General features: G+C 38.9%; 1 protein-coding gene across 3 annotated transcripts in view; it reads left to right on the top strand.

The window, feature by feature from the left end:
* Positions 1-17,633: 17,633 nt before the first annotated feature.
* The window catches only part of cpeb4b (cytoplasmic polyadenylation element binding protein 4b), a 48,028-nt gene continuing 42,278 nt past the window's right edge, over positions 17,634-23,383 (top strand). For 2 of the 3 annotated variants that reach the window (XM_028467561.1, XM_028467559.1), the window contains exons 1-2: positions 17,634-18,045; positions 21,878-23,118. In XM_028467561.1, the coding sequence (XP_028323362.1) occupies positions 21,925-23,118 (1,194 nt within the window). In that variant the 5' untranslated portion in view covers positions 17,634-18,045; positions 21,878-21,924. Of the gene's footprint in view, positions 18,046-21,815; positions 23,119-23,383 lie in introns of all 3 variants that reach the window. The other variant, XM_028467560.1, reaches the window with a different exon arrangement.

Below are 23,383 nucleotides of genomic sequence, written 5' to 3'. Positions count from 1 at the left end.
ATCAACTGTCTGTTATTAAAACTTTAAAGCTATACAATTCCAGCTGCAATGTTTTTTTTATAAGGAAAATAACCAACATATTCTTTCCAAAATAAGTCAGCAGGCACTTTTCAACACTAGAATGGTGTTTTTAAAGTGTTTTGTTAAGGAGTTTGGGTTAGGGTTGCTTAAGGTCAATCGTTTTCTACATTTTAGATGTTGTACGCCTTCGGAAATGATATTTCTTTATATAAGTACGTCCTTGCAACACCCAAGCACAAAACCTTTTTGTTTGAAAGTGATACACAACACTTGGTCAATGCCATTTCCTCTCCCCTGCTTTCTCAACTATCCTCCCTTTCCTTGGTGGAATCTCAGCCACTTAAGTGATGTTATTGCTCCCAGCCACTGGTGAACACCTGTCCCATTCCCAATCATGTTGTTTCATTGACGCAACCCACGGGACTATGCAAGGCAGGGAGCGTGAATGATAAAACCGTTACAAATTAGTGTCAAAAATCTCTTTTCAAGATTTACATCATGTTACTATGTCATTCCCTCATTAAAACATGCCTGGAGTGTTGCCTTGGTTCATTCATGTATGTTTGAGTAATCTTTAAAAACTCTGACGGCATCCATTTTAGGTGTAAATAGGTGTAAGTCCTCCGAGGAACGCCCCCACCTCCTAGAGACACCTCGGACCTTTCGTCACCACCCACCGCTCCACAGCAGAGCCCCTCCCCCTCCTATATTCTCTTCCTGAGTTCAGCCCACAGCACCTGCCTTCACAGATTTAGCTTTTCATTTACATATTTTAAATACTTTTGTAAGAAACCCATGGCTTATGTTGTCTATACTCATTAATGTACGCATTAAAACAAAAAAATAAAAATAAAATAAAAATGTAAATAAAACTCGTACCCCTCCCCCGCTTCTAGCTTCGTCAAAACAGCTGCAGTCACAGCAAACAGCTGAGCGATAACTGCGTGTTGATTGGGCTACTCTGCTCATCGTAGCAGCTGAAAGTAGATTAATAAGTATACAGACACAATGCGTTCCCTATTCTGGACTATAGCGCCAGCAGCAGCACGGGTAAGCGCGTGTGTGTGTGTGTGTCGGTGACAGGGAAAAGAGATCTCCGTCCGTACGTTAGCATTCCTCACTTTGATAATCTTTCTAATGTATTGTAGCGATGTAAAAATGTAGAACGTAGCCAAATACATTGCGCAGAAAAACAGAAGTAAACATCCATTCGTGTTTGTATGAGTACTGAAGGGGGCGTGTTTATTGGCGCGTCAGACAAGCTTGGAGTTTTGCTTTAATTTAGCCCCGGTAAGTTGTAGCTGCGTACAGCTGTGTCACTGTAGCGGCGCGTGAGGGACAGGCTGCTGTCTACACACAGTGGACAGGACAGGGAAGGGGGAGGTCTATGCAAATCCAAGGACACACCCCCCAAAAACAGAGCGTTGTCACAGAACTTGTTTTTACAGGGTATTAAACCTCTTCTGTTCCTTAATTCATGTTATGTTTTGACCAAACACCAGCACAGATGTGTCATTTAGACCACAGGGAACTGTTTTAAAAGGTGACATTTTTTCATAATATGTCCCCTTTAAAATAATTCATTTCTGCTCACTTTTAGCCTTCAAATACATATAATATCCATATTACATATTTGAGCATGTAAAGGGATTTTTGGAGCTTTCAGCCAATCAGCATTTACATATTATGCTGTCATGTTGATATTTATGCTCCCATGACATTTCAATCAGTTTTAGTGCTTGGTTAGGGATGTTATGATGTTGTTCCGAAGAAGACCAGGAACATGTGTACAGTGAAATTGGACTTACTATATCTTACTACAGATTCCCCTTTAAACAGGGGAGTCTACAATACCATCAGAAGGATCTCGAGTAATCACTACAGTATGTCACAGCCTGTCAAACGTGGACTTCCACAAACGTGTGTTGAGAGTGCTTTTCATTGCATGTGCTGCTGGTGAATTTCCTTTCATTAGTAAAGTTTACATTCAATAGTCTTTCAGATGAGCCGTACTCGTAATCCCTGGGTGCCACAAAAATCATGCGTAAGTAATTAAAATGATCTCATTTCTGAATTGATTCTAGACATTGTACAGTACAAATAAGTAAAGAAAAATTTTTTTTTTTTTTACCAAATGTAAAGGCGTAATTTTGAATGTGGTGACAACATTTATTGCATTCAGAATTTATAGCATTTTGCAGGGGTTTCTAAATGTGTGTAATAAATAACTTGCTTTATATACAGTATATATATTTGTTTTATTTCTGTTTTGTCCCAATTAGTAGAGTGCAGGGTTCTCTTCCATTTCTGCCATGTGTCAAATAGTTATTTACGTTACTGCCACAGGTGCTTCTAATGAACAGCTTGGAAAAGCACTGCTGTTGCACACTTACAGTTTGTTAATTAAGGTAGATTTTGTGCGGTGGGAGAACCATTGTAACACCAGCACAAAGCGCAGGTTCTCTAAAAGTTTCACAACTATTAAATCATTATTTGATCATGAAAGGGGACATTTTTGCAGGTCAAGATGACATGTCACCACCTTCCAGCGAGGAAAGAATACCTTTGGAAGATTGCAGGGCTGTACTTGTTAGAGAGAAAATAGGAATGGGATGTGTCAAATTTGAACCAGTTGTCAGATTTTTTTTTTTCTCCATGTGTCACAAATAATTGAGTTTCAAGCAGCGCTGCCTTACCAAAATACATTATCTTTTGTCTTTCCTCTGTATGCTACTGCCAGTTAATGTCATTGCTGTTTTTTTATATCGCATGTAAAGCACTTAGAGGTGTTTTATTGCCTCTAATGTCAAGAAAGCAACTAACAAACAATTAAATCTCAGTGGGGATGACCCCAGGAACGTGTATTGTCTGTGTTTATGGAAGTATACTCGGTAACACTTTACTTGACGTTTTATACACTAGGCTGACATTACGCTGTCATTACGACATGACACGTGTCATTAGCATAAATAAGGTGTCAGGAAGGCTGTCATTAAGTGTTGTTCATTACCCTAACCCATGGTCTGCAACCTTCACTCTCAAAAGAGCCATTTGTTCGCACACAATTAAGATGTACAATATATCTACTTCCAGAATAGTCTTTTAGTTGGTTTAGTTATCCCACCAGGGATTTAAAACTTTAAGGTGAGCCACAGGTGCAGGGAAAGTTCATGGTTTGTAGATGTTTGAGGAGGTGATGTAGGAAGGTGGTAAAGTTAATGCACAATGTGATTTATTTTTTAGGTTGACAAATCGTTATATCGTGATTTTATTTGGTGTCAAAATCGTTAATCATTAAAACCCTCTGTAAGAAAATAATTATTCATTTCAATATTTTTGAACGCTATGGGGAGCCATTACAAAAGAGTCAAAGAGCCACATGAGGTTCCAGAGCCACAGGTTGCAGACCCCTGCCCTAACCCCATTAGATCCCTCCACATAACCCAAAAATGCCAACATAGCTCCAAAAGTGTCATAATTTAGCGAATGACACTTAATGACAGCCTTCATGACATCTTATTTATGCAGTCAGCATAATGTCAGCCTTGTTTATCAAATTTCAAATAAAATGTGACCATAAATCTTTGTCACCTGAACAGAAGTTTCACTAAACTTGTCCTACAATAAACGCACTGACAAGTAGCATACATCAGACTTTAAACTCTACCGGACAGGAACGCATAGGTTTGGGGTGGGGATGGGGGTGGGGGGATGTTGTCTCGTGCTGACTCGTCACTTTTTGACCAGAATGTAAAGTATTGTCTCGATCATATAGCAGAGATTTAGGCTTTTGGTCTGTGGGCGAGTACATTTTCATTTCAACCATGCATCATAAGGCATTGGTTAAGTTAGTTATTTATAAAATAATTCAAACCGTTCCAATACGGAAACGCTGTTCATTTCCTCCGTTATTCTCTGCCAAAGAGCGTTTAAATGAGCTTTTTAAATTCCAGTATTCACACTAAGTCAAGCTTAATGATGATCTAATTCAACAGCCGCATTTATCAATCGTTTGTACGCTGGGATTGGTCAAATACGAAGGTTTCATAAGTCCCATGTTGGTACTGTCGTACGACACACTGTGCACTCAGATTTGCACCCGTTTTCACGCAAGGTTGATCAATGAGGGCCATTGTGTTTTTATTTTGTTGTTGTTGTTGTTGTTGTACACTAAAGTGCATGGGTAACCTGAGGCACCACATTAATACAATCATCACTGCTTGTTAATATAGTGTTGCAGTTTATAGGCAGTGACAAACATTGAATGGAGTTTGTTGTGCGTATACGAGCTTTGCTGCAAACGCTGTCATCCGAGTGGGAGCATAGCAATGGTTTCACTGAAAGCCTGAAGGACATCGCAACATGTCGGCAGTGCAGCTGTCCATTTTAGTTTCTCATCCTCTGCCACCTCCACCACTCCTCCTCACCTTCCTCTGACTGTTAATCTGTTTTTCTCTGTCTATTCTCTTTACACAGTCATCCTCCTCCTCCTCCTCCTCCTTCTTCCCTCACTCACTGTGTTTCTCTCCCTTGACTCATCGTGCCTGTCCTCCCTAACGTCCTTCTTCGCTTGTTTGAGATACTGGACCCTGGGGACTCAAGGCTGCAGTAAAACAAGTCTGATGGATTCAATATGTCCTGATGGAAGTCCTTGACCAGAATTTGTAGAGTCGAAGGGAAACATGTTATAAACGTGAAGTCTAGACAACCAAATCATTTTGCATTGAGAGCAGTGTACGGGCCGGTGTGTGAGTGCACATCCACTCATGTGGGGGTAGTATATGTGGACGTCTGCGTGATGAGTCTGTGTTAGAGAGGTTGTAAATGTTTAATGGGGTTTGATCTAACCATCTGTCCACCTCTGCTCCTGCCCGAGAGAAATCGAGAGTTGCACAGAGAACCTGGGTTCAAACAGGCTCTGTACATGCAGGCAGTGATTTAAAAAATGTGATAAAATTAGGTTAGCCTGCTATCACGCCATCAGGATTACTGTAGCTCTACTGCTCATCTTTCAACTCTGATTACTGTAATGCTTCAGAAAATGACACCGTACAGTGTCTAAAAGGACTTGTTTCACCCAGTATTAATTTTATTGACTGAAAACGTGCACCATCATTTTAGGTGACTATATATCTTTAAATGACAATAGCTAGATTAACTAATCAAACATCAATACATGTATTAAAAACTACAATGTTCACAAGTGACAAAATCCAATCACAATTACTTTCTTTTTTGGATGGTATCCAATCAAAACTTTTGTTACGCTGAAGGTGGGACAAGCACTAATACCATCCCATACCAGGTTGATAATAGTTGATGTATTTATTATTATTATTTTTTTAAATGTATAAACTTTTATGCTATATATCTTAGTCGGCTATATCTGTAATTTAAATGACTAAAACCGTAATGTTATTTATTTGACTAAAACTATGTTGCATTCCAGTCAAAATGATAATAATAATGCATCAATTTTATATAGTGCTTTTTTGGACACTCAAAGATGCTTTACAGAATTAAGGGATTATTTTTTCACTCCACACTTAGTGGTGGTAAGCTACTATTGTAGCCACAGCTGCCCTGGGGCAGGCTGACGGAGGCAAGGCTGTTAAAATGCGCCATCGGCCCCTCCGACCACCACCAAAACTCACTCACTCACAGCATTCATACCAGGCAATGTGGGTGAAGTGCCTTTCCCAGGGACACAATGACAGATACCGCTGAGGTGACTGCCACCCCACTGTGGCACCTGGCATTCTCAGTGGTCTCCCATCCACCTACTAACCAGGCCCAGACCTGCTTAGCTTCCGAGATCTAACGGGATCAGGCAAACAATATTGCACGGTGACTTAGTGGCGACACATCAGCAAGAAGGTCCAGGGTTCAAGCCCTGGGGTGGACACTTGGGTCCTTTCTGTGTGGAGTTTGCATGTCTTCCACAATCAAAAAACATGCCTGTTGGGTGGAATGGAGTCTCTAAATTGCCCGCAGGAGTGAGTATGAGTGGTTGTTTGTGTTTGTGTTGCCCTGCGATGTACTGGCACCCTGTCCCGGGTGTACCCCTGCCTTGCGCCTAGTGTGAGCTGGAGATAGGCAGACCCACGCGACCCTGAAAAAACAGGGACAAGCGGGTCTGAAAATGGATGGATGGAATTCCCTATATCGCATACACTTTGTTCTCCTTTTTGATATTTTAAACTTTATTATTGTAGATAATATAGAGAAGTCTCTTACGTCAATAAATAGGTTGCAAAATAAACATATATGTCAAAATAAATGGGACATTAGATGTGTGTGATAAGTAAAAATATTCCTAGAAGTTTTCAAATGTCTCATGTTCATAATCCACTGAACATAGACACAATACTATAGATGAGAAATTATTGAAATAAAAGCAAAATTTAGCAGTGCTTCTCTCTGGGGATAAGTATCTTATTTGGTAGGCCTATTAAGATTTTCTAGAGACGCAGACCAAGACGTCAAGTATTACTTCTGAGGTCAAAACAAGTCTCTTTACAGACTTCTATCTGGATCTTCAACTCTAACATTAAGTACGTACAACTACTAAAAAGACCCCCTCAAAGCTATACCCCTTCACTACATCATGAACGTTGTGGTGAGCAACAAAATTCTTTAACAAAGACCCGAAGAAAAAGACCAACGAGGTGCCCATCATGACCACTGATGGATCTGCCATATTCTTTAAAGACCAACCAAAGCCCTTCCATTAAACCAATACGGCTCGAGGCGTAACGGACGCCAGATGATGTGGAAACAAAAGACACAAGAACCTGAAACTGTGAAACTGGCCTGGAACAAGGAGAACCTGCTGGTGAGTAACCGGGCCTAGTCTATTGAACTGATGTTGAAGCTCCAAACTCCCCAAGGACCAAAGAAAATTAGCTAAAATTAAGATTTTCCATCTTAATCTAAAGTGACGTGGTGTTCAATTCAACTCTTGCTCATTACATGTATTTATTGTAATGATTATCCTATTTTTCTTGGGTTTTGATCCAAATTGGAGAATATAAATGTAGTGAAACCTTATTGCAACATACACTGAACACTTTTTTCTTTTTTATAGAATGCCCTAATAGGCTGGGAGTCTGCTACCCTTTCTGATGATGGACACAAGTGCAGTTATTTAAAGCAAAAAAAAACCTGTGAAACAATAAACCTTGCAGATTGCAACACACTTAATCACATTTTTAATTTTTTAAAATTATTTTATCCATTGTGTAATATTTGAAGCGTTTGTTTGGTAGTAATTTAAGGTTATATATCACAGCAATACCTCCTGTTGTACGTCGATGTGTGATACAAGCTTTTCAACAGGTGTTAACAACATTGTTTTTTTTCCCCAAAGATCTATTTGATCTGTGTAAAACTCTCTGTATTAGGATTTTAGTGCAAATAGCATTCGTAATTAAGATCTGTTTGAAAGATGAAACCGACATTCGCTTTATCTCTGTTTGCTTGATCTCTCTAAAAATGTTCTTCCAGGGGCAGAGTTGAACTTAGGATCAAGGGCTCTACTAGTTTGTTATGGATTTTCTGGGGAATTGACTGTTGGATGCAGAGTTATTTGTGTGTGAAAGCATGGTGTGATTAATGCATGTTTTTACAGTTTTCTTTCCACGTGTAAATGAGTGTTTTTCATGTGCCTGGAGATCAAGCATGTATAGACCATGTATATGTATGCAGAAACAAGCTGTCGGACCCCACCCATGCAGTCACGTTGCTGCATGCCTGGTGTGACCCTGAAGGCTGGTGACTGGCTCTGCTTCAAGCTAGTGCGGTTGTAACACATTGATCATGTATGTGTTATACTTCAATCAATGGCTCTAACTACCATTGGGGCACAGAGTGAACTCTGCAAACTGAGGTCAATGAACACAACACATCCAGAGGGCCTTAGAGCGTTTTAAGGTGGGGGGATGGAAGGTTGGGTAGCAGGTTGATAAATCTTTCTGTCGTTCTGTAAAAAGGTCACAGTGTCTTTCTTCTTGATCATGTTGCCAACTCAGCACACACAGCTATCATCGCACACCCATGCCTCAAATCGAAATGATGGCAGCCTAGTGTATACTCCAGAGACCATATATGACTTTGTGACCTTCCTCCGACTGTAGCCTTCCCTAACATGTGGATAATACTGACTAACATTGTGGCACCATAAGAAAAGTTGCTAGAAAGGCTTGGTTGGACTCATTCATGGATTAACAAATACCCAGGTTTTGATATGTTTAGCAGGCAGAAGACGGCAATGGTTTTACCAGCTTAAGGAATGCACATACAGTATATACATACTGTATGTCTCTGTAACTCACTGAGGAGAAGATAGTCATAGATTTTGTTGCATTTTGCTACTGAAAACCATATCCACGCTGTATGATTTGAGTTACAGCTATTACAAACAAGCAGCTCTTGTAACTGAGAAAGTTTTCTTTTCGTTTGGAGCGGTTCCTTAAGTATATTGTGAACACAAACCAAGCTAAATCAAAGCGTTACAATTCAATTCAACTTTATTTGTAATGCGCAAATTACCACAAAGTCATCGTAGAGTGCTTAAAAAAATATCAAGTCTATAGTAAGAAAGCAAGAACCCAACAAGACCCACATGAAAAATAATCAGTTGTTCTCCATTTGAAGGGAGCTTCTGTTAATTGTTCTTGAATGTTTGAAAGGTGCTTATAAATAACATTTATTATGTGATTTTTCTCATGTGAAAGCAGGGAAACACGAGTGAGGCTAGTTCGGAAGAAACAGTCAGCTGAACTTAAACAAACATTCTGTTTAACAAACTTGCCACTGAAAACTAAAACATGAGACAAAGTTAAGGCAAAAACATTATATTTTAGTTTATTATGAATTCTAATGGCATTAACACCAATCAACTTTTGGTTAGCTAAAGGCTTTATGGTTAAAGGACCATAAAAAAACATCAGAAAAAGTGAAATCTAGTGCTTAGCTATGTGAAATTAAATCTTCAAAGGGAGGAATCACTCATTTATGATAACACTACCAATAATAATTGGCTTTTAACATGGAAAAAATTGCCAAATGAATCAGTACATTTCTCATTTTGCTCATCTGCAAATACATAAAATCCACTTTTGTTCAAAGCATGTGCGTTTGTTAAGTACATGATACATTTCTCACCAAACCATCTTGGCCAAGAGGCCATCACATAATGACCACTGACAGATCCTTTTAGCGGTTGGGTTCCGATGTCTGTCGATTTTGTGAGTTAAAAGCAGAGACGTTACAAACCCACAGTGATAGCATGTGAAAAACGGCTAAAATGTGTGAACTCGATTGTGCAAAACTCTGATGAAAGAGTGACTAAACTCAAAAGTGCTACACACATTTCTATACAAGCTGTAAAAATGGTTGGAGCTTTGCAATGTGAGATTTAGCCTTCGGGAAATTCAACGAGTTCACAGCTCACAGTTAAACTGAAATCTGTGGGATTACAGGGTTTGCTGGAGGGAATACCTTACAGAACTGACGAGTACTTCACAGAACACAGTATATGGTCCTGGGAGCTACAGCTGCGTAGGCTGATAAGACGCTCTATGAGACTCCACCTTAAACAGTAAAGTCACCCCCCCACCCCCCACACACACACACACACATACATCAGGACTTTCAGAGCTTTGAGGTGAACATTACATTATTGATGAGACCTCATACGTTGCGCCTTTATTGAAGGAGGGGGTGGGGAGGACTCACGTCTGCCTGACTCAGCATTTCTCAATCCACCGTTCGATCCTTTTAGCCTCTGTCAGCACAGATTTGTGTGCGCGTGTTTATGTGTGTGTGTGTGTGTGTGTGTGTGTGTGTGTAGACGACAAAGACAAACACAGCTAAGGAATTCCAGTGCACACAGGTCTTACAGAAAAACCAACACAGAGTTGTAAATGAGCACCAGGTCAGCAGATAATAAACAGCCCTATGATAGAGGATCAACAATTCTGATCCATTCATCTTCTATACATGTTTATTGTCTATTTTTTTTTTTAAAGTCAATTGAAAATGACATACAATACAAGTTATCTATGGGAGGAAATTCAAAAGTTTGGGCAGAAAACCTATGCACACTCATTGAGAACATGCAAAATTCACTCGAAAACAATGAGATGTACAGTATAAGAATGACCACCGGCAGCAGATCATAGTAAAAGACTAGTTAGGTATTTTTTTGCATTTCAAAAGAATCATAGATAAACATAGATTTCTCAGAAACTAAGGTTATCAGCTTTAAGCTCATTTATTGTTTTCATTGAGTCAGTCATATACCAAAAACCATTTTAATTGAAAAATATTGTAATGCAATTCAATTTAGATTAACAGAGATTAATTAATTAAACAGTGTCAAATTTAATTAATTTTCCCACCACTAATTTTTATTCCATTTTTAGGGTGAAATCTTGTGTTTCTTCACCACACAAGGAGGACAGTGATTCACGTGACACCATTTTTGTTCTAATTTGTTTCCAGTATTCCCTGTGAAGTGAAACACTTCAGTGCACCCGCCTCCGTGACTACACGTCCCACAATATTATGCATGAAAATGTCTTATAGGCTGGAGATGAAAACAAACTATCCAGCAACAATTTTCACCTTTTTCCTTTCTTATTGGAGTAACTGATAGTCGATTAATTGATGTATGAGGCATACGTTAGCATTTTATCCAATAGCAAAACTAGCGTGGGTAGCGGCTTTAAGATGAACTTGGCTTAACAGTCTAATATGATCTTTAGTCATACTGTATATCTATACTTATAAATAGTATTCAATAGAATGGGATTGAAAACGAGTGTGAAAACTTGTGTGCATTACACTTAAACGTGTCATGTATTTTTTTCCTTTTGCGTGAATATGAGTTTGCACAGCAGTCCTTTTGCAGGGCTCGCACGGAGGCTGACAACACCAAGCACACACATTATTTTCTCCTGATGTCAAAACCTTTTTTTTTTGTCCAACACATTTATTCATTGATTGTAATCCTGGATTCTTCAACCCTGTTGCACAGGCAACACTTTCTCCTGTGGAAAAGTGCCCACATGGTTAATGAAACCACTACAGATTAGTATGCATGCATCCTTGATTGATTTCACACGCTTTTGTGGGCGATCATCACGCACACGTGAATTAACTCAAATGAACCATCTATTAAGCACTCGTGCTGATTCATGCAAGAAAGTGGAGTTGCAAATGTGTGTAAGTAGGATAAATCTAATCTCACATTAGCTGACATGAACTGAATGAACAGAAAGCCCAAATTGGACATTGCCATGGCAACAACGCATCACCGCATAGCATGACTGAATATGTGGGGAAGACGTGCAGTACAACCATTTTCTGTTCATCAATAATCAAAAGCATTCAGCCTTTACAGAAGTGCTTCCCTCGGGCTTGGATGAAAAATAAGGTCTTTTTTTTTTTTTTTTTTAACATCAGATGAATCATACAAAGAAGTTCATGGTGTTAACTCTTTTAACCCTTTTGTTGTTTCATGGGGTCGAAAAGCCTTCCATCAAAAATCACTTTTTTTTTTGAAAAACAAAGATATTGAACTGGAAAATCCCAACAATGGAAGATAATAGTGGTGTGTCGTGTTCAGATGATGCTACTGCTGCAGTCATTGGTACTAACAAGACCACCAGTCATCATTTTCCCTGGCAGTTGATAATTATGCTAATGTTTCCAGTTAGTGCACGCGTCTCTAAATGAAGTCACATTTCACTTCATACAATATGAACTCATGCATTTTTAATTACTTACTGTTTTTGTCAAGTGATAAAGTGAAATCCTCTGAACAAACAGTGGACAAACAAACAAATAAATAAATAAATATCCATTTCTGACAGCGCAGTGTTTGATTTCATGATATGTTACAACAGAGATAACAACATATTTGTTAAGTTTAGCATTGATACTAATGTAAATAAATCACACAACAGATTTCCCACAAGCTGTCGCTCTGCAGTAAATTATTATTGCCTTTGTACCCAGTGGAGTCATGAAGTCACTCAGGCCTTTGTGACACACACAGCTACAGAGCACTAACTTGATTAGTATGGGATCTAATCATCCAGGAAGAGCCATACATGTAAAACATCCATCCATCCATTTTCTGGCCTGCTTGTTCCAGTTTTCAGGGTCGTGGGTGCCTGCTGGTGCCTAGCTCCACCTGCTCTCATTGGGCGTTAGGCGTGGATACAACCTGGACTAGGAGTGTGAAAATATCTCAATGCAGCGATATATCGCGATATTTTTTCACATGATTGATTATCGATATGCTCGCGCTAAGTATCGATTAAAAAAAAAAAAAAAAATATATATATATATATATATATATATATATATTTTTTTTTTTTTTTAATTTTTATTATTATTTTTTTTTATTTAAGATTAATTTTATTGTTTTCAAAACCTTTTCTGCTTTTTCACTAAAATGTGAAGGTAGGTCTTCACAGAAATGTTGTCACTGTTTGTTGAAGGAACCAATATATTCTTTACTGGAATATTGCACTATAATGGTGTCACTGGTAAGAAAGACCCTATTTTTGTTTACAGAAAGCACTATTGGAGATACTTATTTGTTTACATTGGTATGTTGACACTTATTTACAGAAATGTTGCACTAAAATAGTGTCACTGTTCATAGGACACTTTTTCAATTCATTGTCGTCTTTCAGAGATATAAAATAAAAATTGTATTTTTTCAATTAATCTTATTTTTTTATCATTATGTCATAGATTCCTTATTGTATTATAGATTATCGTAGATTGATTTCTGACAAATATATTGATAATCGCAGTAGTCATATCGTGAGCTTTGTATTGCGTATCGTATTACCATATTTCCACCCTGCCCTGAACAGGGTGCTAGTCCATCGCAGGGCAACACACAGACAGACAACCACACTCAAATTCACTCCTACAGCCAATCCAGAGACTCATATTTATGGATTGTGGGAGGAAGACGAAGTACCCGGAGAAAATCAACGCAAGCACAGGGAGAACATGCAAACTCCACACAGAAAGGACCCAAGTGTCCGTCCCAGTGCTTGAACACAGGACCTTTTTTCTGTAAGGCAGACGTGCTAACCACTAAGCCACCGTGCTATTACAAACAAACTTGTGACTGGATTCCATTACCACTTACTGTATATTATGTTAATTTCTCAATAATATATTAATATATTAATCAAAACGGGCCCCCACAAAACATCCAAAAGTTATTTAGGAACACATATTCACCATTGTAAAAGGAACACTTGTAATCTGTAAATACCCCCAAAAAAAACCAAATGTACTCTCCATCTATTCAAACTTTATCCTGGCAAGAAATGTGAATATCTTCCCAAATATTTCAAGACGGACACTGAGCAATATGCATTTAAATTAAGACTCAATTTGTTGCTGTTTTCATCTGCCAGAATCATATTCAACAGTTATAAGTTATCACAAGTTTCAAACTTGACCGCTACGGTGCATGCTGGCAATCGTGGATTTGTTGCACTATAAACATGCCTAAGGTAGAAGTACGGTAATTAATTTTTCAATGGATTTGTTGTTTTATTCATAGCACCTATCTAGTCTCGAAGATGGTAGGGCACACAGAAACCCACCACAGCCAGGAAAAGAAACACATGGTAAACCTGGCTTTCAGCAGTTTTTGGATGAAATTAAATTCTCACTGGCTGTAAACCCAGTAGAATTTCGGTTACAGAAATATGGAGCCCATAAATAGTTTCATAAATATGTATGCTTTTCCCTCCTGCTTGGTGCTTTTGTTTTTAGGTTGTGTGCACATGGAGAGTTTGATTAAATAACCGTGTGTGTGTTGTGTGTGTGAGAGAGAGGTTAATAAAAATAAAAAATAAAAAAAAAACAGTTTGAAGAGAGGGTGTTGTCTCCTGCGAAGGCCAGTAAGACCGGTTATTCTGTCCTGGAAATCCATTTAGAGCACCAAGCACTCTCTCTGATCATCCACTGCTCTGTGAGAGGAAAACTGTGCCCTGCACAAGACTACAGCAAAGCTAACAATAAACACAACATTAATCCTGCCCTCCGATGATCTGATCTTTTATTCTGATTATTTTCTGCACATAAAAGCCAGAAATTATTAAACTAAATAAATCACGAATAATGTAAAAGCTTATAAATAGATCACATGTAGAGGTAAAGCTTACAACCTGAACAGAAATATTTACTTGAACCTAAATGGTTCAAGTTGTTATTGTTCATATTTTTATTACAATTTAATTTAAAATTAAAAAAAAAGCATTTACATCAATTGATTATCAATTCACTCATTCATTCATACAGAATGATGGCTGGTCCCACCAGATATCAGACACCAGCCACTGATAACACATGACACAATAGAGGCAAACCTATGGCAACTATATAGTCATGGATGCACATGTTTTACCTAAACATGAGTGTTTACTGCTGCAGTTATTACATAATAAAATAAAAACAGTCTATTCATATGTTAGTGTCCATGGTTGTTGTTAATGGTTATTGTATTTGTAGAAAAACAGATTTGTTTATTCATTTGAAGTCTTGAAAGAAAGCACGACATTAAGGGCCTGTACTACAAAGCTGGATTTCCTTTTACGAGCTAACTTTCGGGATTTATTTGGTGTGTGATATATTACATAGATTATGAATGCAATCTTTTCATTGACAGATGACATCCTATAGGAAAGGTATAGATTTACATCTGATGGACAGAGCTACAGTCAGCTGATGAATCGTGTCGGAATACTCTCTGTTTACGCGGATGGATCAACTCATTAATTCATTCATTCATATAGTGACACTGACGGAATCAGCAGGAACATACGACAATGAAACAATGCTCTCTCATCCCAGTGTGTGTGATAAATTGAGGAGGACTATGTGAATCGAAACACATCTGTGCCTTAATAAAATGAAACTGATCAGAGCGCTAGATTAATATTGTATACTTTCACGCTTTTACGCATTAACAGTGTCGTTAGCTTCCTGCCTGTGTTCCTTTCTTTTTGCTTTTTCTGCAGCAACAGCGTTGTTTTAGGTCTGAATTATGGATTTTAATTTTTCATATTTTTAAAGAATTACTCCTCAGTTCCTCTTTCACAGTTTCTCCATGATTGTGATTGGTCTGTAATCTTTCCCTCAGCCTATCATAGGAGCGCACATGAAGCCTGGCTGAAATAACCTGTCTTAAGTAAACTTGTTTATATCCAGCTTTGGAGGACAGGGGCTCTCTGACAGAGAATATTTGTTAGGTGAAGCCCGCTAATGGAGATCTTGGAGTTACAGGCCCTAAATGAGCTATTTGGTTTTATGACAATGAAAGTGTTGAACTAATTATTTGACTCAAGCCATTGTTCTTTTAAGGTATTTTCAAATGTTTATATGAAATGATACAACTCAGTTCCATAACAAAACAACAACAAAACAGATCATGGTGTCATTAATATTCATCTATAGCCGGCACATAGGAAGCCATTTCCTTTGATGCTCTAACTTCACCTCCTTGTCCCACTTCTATCTCCTGTTGCTTGTCCTTCCTGTACGCGTCAGTGGGAGGATATACAACTGATTCTCTCGTTTATCTCTCTCACTCTGCTGGACTTCCAGTGACAGATTTATTAGACTAGCATTTGCAGCAGCATGTAACGCTGCCCGTTGAGGGTCAGGGAGACTGACTGAGTCAAAGCTGTTAGATGACCTCTCAGTGATAATGGCCATACAGGATGGAAGGACACTAAGGAGGCAGATAAAGACAGGGCCTATCAGAGGTGAGAAGTGGAAAAAACCAAAAACAATTCATGGGCAGACAATTGAAAGGCCGGAATAAAACCGACCAACATGTTATTAGAAGGGCAGCATGGTGATAAGTGACTGAGATAACAGGAACATTGTGTGTTTGATATGGTTGGACATTAAAGCTTGACGGGAAAATTTGATAAAATGTCCTAATTCTACTAATATTTACAATCAAAAACTAAAGGAATGCTAGTGGGCTGCAGGAAATACTGATATTTACTTTCTCGGAAGCAAGGAATACAATATGTCAACAATATATTGATTCTGGGAGAATTTGTCACACAAAATCCTGAGAACAACATGACCACACGGTAAGAATGCAGGCTATTTGCAAATAAGGTATTGTTGCAATAAAAAAAACATCAGAAACTGCAATAAAATGATAATAACCAAGAGCACTAAGAGAGAAACTTGCCAGGCTCCAAATATCCCCATTGCTAGATATTGGTAGTTATCTAGATCAATGATCCTGATCATGGAACCATAATCGTTCACAATTTATAAGCTTGGAAGAAGTTTCTATCCTCATTAATATCCATTTCTGATCCAGATGAAAATGGGTGGGGTGACCAACCTGACATAACTAAGTTAAATTTCATAAAGATCGGTCAATTATGAACTTGAATTCTGATGATTTTTTTAAATTTCTCCAATCATGGGAGATTGGGTATTTTGGATTTTTCAAACTGATCCAGAATCAATATATTTATCTGGATGGAATCTTCCATCAGGTCAATCTTTGGTTCAGAGGTTGTCAAAATCTAACAAACTAATGTCAAAATGCTGGTGTATTTATGTATTTTTACCTCCTTGGTAGTGGTAAAAATACATTAACAAAAACAATATGTTATAATAATGTCATACTACTACTACCACTACCACTACCACTGCTTAACACAGTAACTGTAACAACACTGATAACTCTCAACCATATTCATTCATTTGTCATTTGCACATTGTTTTGTTTTTGTTAAATTTTATTTTATTTTTATATTTTTCTAATTAATTTTTGTCCCACAGTTGTATATTGGCACCATTATTCAATGTTGGTATTTATTTTAGTTCTTACTGTCTGCTATTCTATTGTGGTGTTGCAACGTGTGAATTTTCCCTATGGGGATCAATAATGATCTGTTCTGTTCTATTCTAGTATATTATATAATATATCATATTCTGCTACGATGACTACTACTAATAATGATAACAAAACAATAACTAATGTTAATTTGAACATTTTCTTCCAATTGTTGGCCTATCTTGTGCTACTATGGACCTCAAGACTTATGTAATTTTTGTGATGATTTTAACCTTTTTTTCCCCCCACCTATATTTACTGAACATCCATCCATTTTTGATCCTTTGTGTCCTTAAATAAAAGTTAAACACCTTATTTAGCAGCTCAGTACTGCTAAACACTGCAGTTATCCGTATACTGTACGTTCTGCCAGCATGAGATGAAAAAGCTTGGAGCTACAAATGCTCTTTTTTTCTAAGGCTTTATCATCTCTCAGGGGATGGTGGAGGTGGGCTTTTTCTCACGACCTGATACCAGCTACGAGGAGGAAAGACCTTGCAGGGGGAATTTTAATCCTTCCTGACCTCAGTGGGCAGTACTTACAGATGACACGACGTGCCTCATTGGCCCATAGCTGGCAAAAGATAAAAAAGAGGGCGGGAATACCTGTGTTTTAGCCAATCACATACCGAGGTGTGGCTCAATGTGGGCGGTGCTAAAGCAGGGAGGGCGGGGGCTGCTGTCTCGCTGTCATTCGGCCACGGTCGGTTCCAGGAGACAGGGGCAACGCACAAGGCTCGGCTGTACTCCGTTTAAAGGACAAGTGAGGAAAAACCAAAAAAATTAAACCGGGGATCGCACGAACAATGAAACCCATCGAGTCGGTCTTATGAATGAACCTGATCCCGGTACAGCTCACACGCTGCCACGTTAACAAAGCTCTTGGATGAGACGGTGCAGGTTAGAGTAAAGCCGACAGAGCAGAGCGCTGTGTCATTGAGCAAGCAGGACACGTCAGAGAGAGGAAAAAGCTGACCGACTGCACAGTACGAGTCAGCCACTGATCCACCTCTACCAGCCTCCCATTGCTGCTTCAAGGACACCGACCTGCTCTCAACACGACACAAGATCCGCACAGAAACGTCGCGGGTGAAGGTGCTATTAACAAGGTGAATCGTTTTTCCTTCTTCGTCCTATTCTCTATGTATCATCTCACCCTGATCAGTGTTCTTCATACAGTAGTATTCGTGCTAAACGATGAAAGGATTACATTTTTTTTGGCCGGCTCATTATAGTTTCAGAATACAGTAACTATTAAATCATTAGTATTCCTCTAAGTATCATAGTTCTCCGTGTGAAAATGCGTCCCTGGCATTTATATGCTGCACAAGAGTACAGAATGTGCCAGAAATTCAGAATTTGCCTATTTTATATGAGTCCAAATGTTGCGATGCAGATGTCATATACATAGATGTTATTCTATTTATTTCCCCTAAAAATGCTATCAATGGGGGGGTTTTAATAAACGGAAATCACAATTTGACAAAGAAGCCATTAGGTTTGAAACACCGGCTAGGTTAAACTGGTGCTAATGGCTAGCTGCTAGCTACCAGCATTAGCAGGAGATAGAAAAGTTAGCCGGAGCTGCTAACGTTCTGCTTTTTTTCCTCATCTTTTTCTCAGTGTCAACGTGTTTATTGTGGTGTAATAAGCTCAACCCCGACAAAATGACGGATTTAATGCCATTTTATTCAAGAAAACTTGTTTAAATACGAATTGGAGCTCTTTAGTTTGCTGACAGCTGTCAAAAAAAAAAAAAAAAAAAAAAAAAAGAAGATCGTCGTCAAAAACCCTGAATCATGTCGTGTCGGGTTTATTGCTCGTCAGTTTATCACTCCATTGTAGTGCTGGTTATAAAGCTCGAAACCGTCACACTGTCATCTGATTATCGCAGGTTAAACTCGGAGTAAAAGCTCCAAACAGCAGCGTCTACAGCAGAGCCGAGGGCTGCCAGCAGCTCAGCTGTAAACTAACAAGCTGCAAACGTCACGGGGTTATAATTAGCTAAACATGTAACGTTAACTGCTTGGCTTTTCAGCTGCTCTCTGTGATAAGGATAGACTGAGGCCTCTTATAACTTATGACAGCACTCAGTGCCTGTTTTTTTGAACCGTATATAAACTAATTTAGGTGAAATCAGAGGTGTAAACTGTACTGAATATATCCACGTAGAAGTACTGATACTTGATTGAAACAGTACTCAAGTACAAGTAGAAGTAAGTCATACATAAAATACTCTAGTAAAAGTAAAAACTAGCTCAATTAAATAGTCTTACATGTTTATTTTTGAAAGTGTCCATTTGTATGGTTGCCAACCCCCCCCCTGCTATTGGTTACCAAAGTACAAGTACATAGCGTGTTAGGGTTAGGTTATAATCCATTATCACAACAATTTTAAGGGTTAAGTTATAACCCATTATCACAACAATTTCTAGGGTTAGGTTATAACCCATTATCACAACAATTTTAAGGGTTAGGTTATAACCCAATATCACAACAATTTTTAGGGTTAGGTTATAACCCAATATCACAACAATTTTTAGGGTTAGGTTATAACCCAATATCACAACAATTTTTAGGGTTAGGCTATAACCCAATATCACAACAATTTTTAGGGTTAGGGTAAAGTTGTAACCCAAAATCACAACAATTTTTAGGGTACGGTGAGGTTATAACCCAATGTCACAACAATTTTTAGGGTTGGGGTAAGGGTTTTGGTTAGGTTTAGAGTTAGGGTTAGGTTATAACCCAATATCGCAACTATTTTTAGGGTTAGGGTTGGTGTAGGGTAAGGTTTAGTCTTAACCACGTGTCCTAAACTGGCCAAATAGGGGCGCTGCGTATAAATAATACGGCAACTGTACGGATAGCCACTGCCTTTATTTTTGTTAATAAATCTTGCCACGGTTCCCTTGCATACAGTAAACATATCTCATGTATAAACTTGCACAATTGGAACTTAATTTATTTTCCACAAAGGCATCTGTATAAAATAAAAGGTTTGTCAAAATGTACAATTATTTAAAAAAATAAAATCACACCAATTAATTTCAATTAAAAAAAGAAAAACAATTCGTAGGCTCTAAGTATAGCTACATTATAAACTCTAAAACTAAGAAAATAACCGGTATTCAGTCATGCATTATGTTTAATCTGATTGGTCGGCTATGATGTGATGCATCTGGTCATTTCATTTTTGTTGTAGTTTCACATTAGTCCGTTGATAATTTAAAAACAAAAAAAAAAGAAACAATTTACTCAGTAATGGTTGGGTGCAGAAATGTAAAAAATTACTTCTTTTAAAACGTACCTTAGTACAAGTAAAATGACTGATTTGGAAATATACTCAAAAAAGTATGAGTACCCATAAAAGCAACTCAATTACAATAAGTATTTTTAATGAGTTACTTTCACCTCTGGGTGAAACAGAGGAGTATATGCTTTTTAGAGGCTCCTGTGCAGTGTTGACTTTAGTTTTAGTCATCGTCTTCAGACTAAAATGCTTCTTAGTTTTAATTTAAAAGATCTGTAGTCATCAGTATTATTTTAGTTATATATTCCAGTCTTAGGAGTTGGGTATTAGTATATTAGTCATTTTGTCCCGGTCATTAAACCGCAACCCACTTTTTTTTTTTTTTTTTTAAATAGCTGTTGAAAACACGCATATGATCTTTTTTTTTAAAACAGAAATCTATATATTTTCCTGTGCAACATGCATTTCACAGCATGCCTGTCAAAATAAAAGTTTCTTTCAATTCCAACATGAGAGACATTAAGTATTTATTTTATTTTTGACCAGCTGTCTGCGACCCACCCAGTGCAGGTCCGTGACCCACGTTTGGTTCCCGACCCACCAGTTGAGAATTGCTGGACTAAAATGTAAAGCATAAGTGGTCATGCATATTTTTTTTTTAAGGTTCAATTACCATTTATTAACCTGATAGGAACGGTATTAATATTTTTACATACACAGACAGATTTAATGTGATCAATGCATAAAAACCATGAGCCGCCATGTATAAGACCACCAACATAATCAGCTTATTTCCTATTGGATCACTGTCTTGTACCGCCTTCAATGCAGCAAAAGTAGTTTTGATTGAATACCTTCCACAAAAAAAAAAAAAAAATTACAAACCTGTGTAAAATAAATGTAACCGAATGACCTTTTCCATACTGTACCTAATAGAAATGGGAGACCTTAGTCTATCAACTCATCAGTGCACATTAATGATTTAGTTAGTCTGCTCAGGGTGTCTGTGAACAACCTCTAGGATCACTATTCTTTATTGTAGAATCCATTCTGCATCCAACTCTGTATCTTTCTTCTTCTTTACTTGTCATCACTTTCAAGCTCAACAAATTGAGCAGATAAATAGGAACATCTATGGCGTTGTACACTTATATAAATCTACCTTAATGACCAGCGTTATATGGTGGAGGTGGTTACTCAAAAAAAAAAAAAAAACTACATATTCTTTTGATTATTTATGATAACATTAAAATGTTAAAATTTAATGAGAACCAGTCCTGATTGAATATCCTATACCGAGTTAACCTTAACAGAAATGTAGGTCATTTGATTATATCCCACTGTACATGCGGTGCATGGCAGGGTGTAACCTGAACAAGTTTGTCCTCTGTAGCTTCAATATCCTGGGATAATTAGTCACTCAGTCACACACTTAATAAATTACTTGTTTCTGGACCCTGTAAGTAGAACCTGCAGGTATATGCAAACTCAAAACTTTAGCATTACTAATTGTTTGTTGAAAGTAAATCCCATTGTTTGAAACAAAACTGAAATGGGTAATCCATCTAAGAATATTTTTTGAAACATAATCTGTCACTAAATGATTTGTAAATCTGTGTTTCTTAGGAATTTAAAGGGCCGGGCAGCTAACACTGTACATGCTGTGCTGTGTGCTCTTTTCTCAATAGGACCAAGTGATCAAGGGATATTATTTGTGTGTGGGGGTAGAAAACAAATGGGGGATTACGGGTTTGGAGTCCTAGTTCAAAACAACACTGGCAACAAGTCTGCATTCCCGGTCCGAATCCATCCGCATCTGCAGCCCCCACACCACCATCAAAATGTGTCGCAGAGCCCAGCTGCCTTCATAAATAGCACCACAGCCGCAGGGAACGGCTCCACGGTCGGCTCCCCCTGGCTCTTCCCTGCTTCTGCCACCCACAACAGCGTGCAGGATGAAATCCTGGGCGGCCCAGAGAAGCCCAAAGCACAGCAACAACAGGAAATGCAAGAAACTCAAGAAAAGCAGCAGCAGCAGTTGTCCCCTGGGAGTCACCAAGAGGCTGGAAATGGCGGTGGGATAATTTCAGAGCTAGAAAAAGTCCGGACTGAAGACAGCAAGACAGAGAACGGCACATCAGACAACAACAACGGGAAAGAGAAGCAGCTCCGTCTTGAATCTCCTGTCCTGACTGCCTTTGATTACCAAGAAACAACTGGTCTCGGAGGAACTGGCCCAGTCCAGTCTAGTACAACCTCATCGTCCCTTACTGGCTTCAACAACTGGTCTGCTGCCATACCACCAGCCCCGTCAACAATCATCAATGAGGACGTGAGCTTCTTCAACCCGGCTTCTGCTAACAACGGGCCCCTGCTTTTCCAGAACTTCTCACACCATGTGAGTCCAGGGTTTGGTGGGAACTTCTCTCCCCAGATCGGACCCGCAGCCGCCTTGTCTCAGCACCATTCGGCTCCACCACCACACCCTCACTTCCAGCACCCCCACAGCCAACACCAGCAGCATCGACGTTCTCCGGCCTCCCCACACCCTCCTCCACCCTTCCCACACAGGAATCCAGCTTTCAGCCAGCTGCCGCATTTGTCAAACAGTCTGAACAAGCCACCATCCCCCTGGGGTCCAGCTAACTACCAGAGCGCCTCTCCCTCCCCGGGCTCATCCACCTCCTGGAGTCCTGGTGGAGGCTACGGTAGTGGTGGCGGTGGCTGGGGAGGATCTCAGGGCAGAGATTACCGCCGTGGTCTGAACGGTGGTATGACTCCCATCAACTCTATCTCTCCTTTGAAGAAGACCTTTCCCAACAACCATGTGGCATCGCAGAAGTACCCTCGAAACAGTACTGCAGGTTTCAACCCCAAGTCTTGGATGGATGATGGCGTGGGCCGCAGTGACAACATCTTCCCCTTTCAGGTCAGATAGCGTTTGAATGTATAAATATCAGTTTTTCTAGAACATCTTCCCTGTTTGTAAGCCTTGTCAGAAGAGACTGTGTGTGTGCTGCTGCATGTGAATCCATCAATGTCTGCTTGTACCCAATTTACGCCATTGTATGCCAATAATGTCAGTAGGCCATATCACATCATTTGCTTTCCCAGCTACAGTATGTTGGTATGTTCCCATGTTTAATCCATCGGTGGAGCCCACTGCTGTATGTTTCTTGATGATGACTAATGTG

The sequence above is a fragment of the Gouania willdenowi genome, chromosome 14 (genome assembly GCF_900634775.1).
Source record: "Gouania willdenowi chromosome 14, fGouWil2.1, whole genome shotgun sequence".
NCBI lineage: Eukaryota > Metazoa > Chordata > Actinopteri > Blenniiformes > Gobiesocidae > Gouania > Gouania willdenowi.
Note: the sequence above shows the minus strand (reverse complement) of the source record. Positions and strands in the feature narration are given on the sequence as shown.